Below are 2627 nucleotides of genomic sequence, written 5' to 3'. Positions count from 1 at the left end.
AAGGGTGGGTGGGAGGGAGGGAGGAGGAAGGAGGGTGGAGAAGGTGAGGAAGGAAGGAGAGAGGAGGGAGGGTGGGAGGAAGGAAGGAGGAGAGAGGGTGAAGGGAAAAGGAGGAAGGAAGACAAGAAGGCAAGAGAATAGAAGAAGAGAACAAAAGTTAAGCAGACAGAAAGGAAGAGGACAAGGAAAAAAAGTTGGAGAGCAAAGGAGAAACAGAGAGAAGAAAAGAAAAAAAACGAATAATGGAAAAGCTGTAAAAAGGGACGAAATAAATAAAACCGCAGCCACTTCCCCCCGGAGAGGCGAGGTCGAGGCCGCCTTCCGGAGGCGTCAGGGCGAAGCCAGGCAAGGCGGCCGAGACCACCTGCGTCAGGTGGGAGAAGGAACTCGACAGGAGGAACTGCGGCAGGAGGGACGCGGGCGGCGGGAGGGGGTTCTGGACCAGAGTCGGGCGCGAGTCGAACCTGGCCTCTCGATCTCGGCCTCCTTCAGCCTCTTCTCCTTGGCGCGGCGGTTCTGGAACCAGATCTTGACCTGCGTCTCCGTCAGGCTGAGCGAGGCGGGGAACTCGGCGCGCTCGGCGATGCTCAGGTACTGCTTCTCGCGGAACTTCTTCTCGTGCGACAGGAGCTGCTGCGTGGTGAAGAGCGTGCGCTTCCGGTTGGGCTTGTGCTTCCCGAGAGTGTGACCTTCATGGGGCCGTGGAACCGCGGGGGTTCAGAGACTCTGCGGGGAGAGAGAGACAATGAGATACGTCGCGCAGGGGGAGCAGGCGGCTGCAGGGGAGCCTCGTCTCCGCCGTCGCCTACTCTGAAAAGGGATGTCATTGCAGTAAAGATCAAAATGGTCTAAAGCCAGACAATTTGAACTCCCCGAAGGCGAGGAGGGAAGCTGTGCCTATCTAGAAAGCGCCGGCAGCTGGGCAGCGGCGCCTCAGACGAACTCAAGAGCTGGAGCACGTACTGGCGGCGCACGCCTGAGGGCCAGGTGGTGGTGCAGGAGGTGCAGGGGCGGCCACAGGCTGGCGCAGGCCCGCGGGGAGCAGCGGGTGGTGCGGGGGGCCGCCCACGAGGGGAACAGGGCGTCCCTGAGGGGAGTCACGGCGGCAGGCGGAAGGCTCCCCGTCGGAGGCGCAGTCCTCGAGGGAATCGTGCTCCTTCAAGTCATCCTCGGAGTCCATGCGGACCTCGACGTCGTCTCCTCGTCGCGGCGGCTGGGCGACCGCTCATCCTCGCGCTCGCTTTCTGCGCGTCGAGGGCTCGGTGGGGGACGCCTTGAGGTCGTCCTCGGGCCGCGCCCCCGCGAGTCGAGGCGAGGATGGAAATCCCGAGAACGAGGAGAAGTTCTTCCTGACGACGGTGCTGAAGGCCGAGTTGAGGCTGGGCTTGACCTCGGCGGCGGCCGGCGCCTCGCCCGACATGCTGCTGGCTCGCACTCGAGACGGCCGCGCCCTCAGCCCGGACGGCCCATTCCTCGAACGAAGGCCTGGCGACAGCTCCCCCCAATGAGGACAAGTGGTCTTACTCTGGCGTACTCTCGGCCGCCCTGGGAAGCCCTTAAATCACCTGCATTATTTTCTCTCCGGCCGGCTAATGTTTACACTCGCCCTTCATGTAAGAAATGGGCCCGGCGCATTCTGTTGCGGGACCAACACCTCTCAGCCACTAACTGTTCACCTTCAGAGTATTATGTGGTAACTTCATCCGCGCTCTCGACATGGCCCCGCCCGTCACTCGTCGCCGCGCCCCGCCTCCTCCCCGCCGGCGGCTAATCAGCGGCGCCCCCGGGCTCGAGGGCGGGGCTCGTAACAGCCCCATGACCAATGGCGTGGCGTCTTTGTGATCTGGCATGGACCATTAGCTTTATAGGAAGATTTACTGTCTGAGCGCTTGTGTAGAGACAGGAGGCGCAGAAAGCCACTTATTTCATCCCAATTTCTCTTTCTGCGTTGGTCTTATTCCGTGCTCCTTCTGGCCGACAGGACACTCCGACGGCCGACGGTAATGAGATGGAAATGATCGCTGGGAGGGTGATGTAATTGACGGCGTGAGAGAGCTTGTCGGATCGCCCAGCCTTGACGAGCAGTTGAACAACCCTCGCTAACGAGGCCCTAATGGTTGTCACACAGATACTCCGCCCCCCCTACCCCCACCCCGCCCCCTCTCCCCCCTCCTCTCCCTCCCTCCCACTTCTCCCTCTCTACCCACTCTTCTTTCCCCCTCCTACTCCTCTCTCTCCCTCTCTTTTTCTCTTTCCCCTTCTTCCTCTTCATCCCTTCTCTCTCCTTACTTTCCTCTCCCTCTTCCCTTTTCCTTCTCTCTCCCTCCTCCCTCCCTCTTGCGCCCCTTCTCTTCCCTCTCGAGTGCTTTACCTCGTTTCACCGCTCATGCCCTCCCTCTCCCTTCCCCCCCGTCCCTCCTTGCCCATCTGCTCTTAGGGTCCCCACCTGCCCCTTAACTCCTCATCACCCTTAGCCTCTTTGTCTCCCTCTTCCCTCTCCCTTCATAGTCGAATTTCTTCCCGTGTCTACTCATTCGCACCTCCAAAATATGCTCTCTCTTCTTCCCTTTTTTCCTCTTCCTACTTCTTCCTGTTTCTTCTTTTCCCCTTTTTCTCTTCCTACTTCT

At 60.1% G+C, this 2627-nt stretch overlaps 1 protein-coding gene across 1 annotated transcript in view; it reads right to left on the bottom strand.

Annotated features, from left to right (window-relative positions):
• The window catches only part of LOC113806445 (homeobox protein MSH-A), a 16629-nt gene extending 15112 nt beyond the window's left edge, over positions 1 to 1517 (bottom strand). Inside the window, 6 exon segments of the mRNA XM_070113484.1 lie at positions 280 to 468; positions 471 to 675; positions 678 to 726; positions 968 to 1024; positions 1026 to 1156; positions 1274 to 1517. Coding sequence (XP_069969585.1) covers positions 280 to 468; positions 471 to 675; positions 678 to 726; positions 968 to 1024; positions 1026 to 1156; positions 1274 to 1420 — 778 coding nt within the window. The 5' untranslated portion in view covers positions 1421 to 1517.
• Positions 1518 to 2627: the final 1110 nt, after the last annotated feature.

The sequence above is a fragment of the Penaeus vannamei genome, chromosome 34, assembly GCF_042767895.1.
Source record: "Penaeus vannamei isolate JL-2024 chromosome 34, ASM4276789v1, whole genome shotgun sequence".
NCBI lineage: Eukaryota > Metazoa > Arthropoda > Malacostraca > Decapoda > Penaeidae > Penaeus > Penaeus vannamei.
The sequence above is the reverse complement of the archived record's forward strand: the minus strand, read 5'-3'. Positions and strand labels throughout refer to the sequence as shown.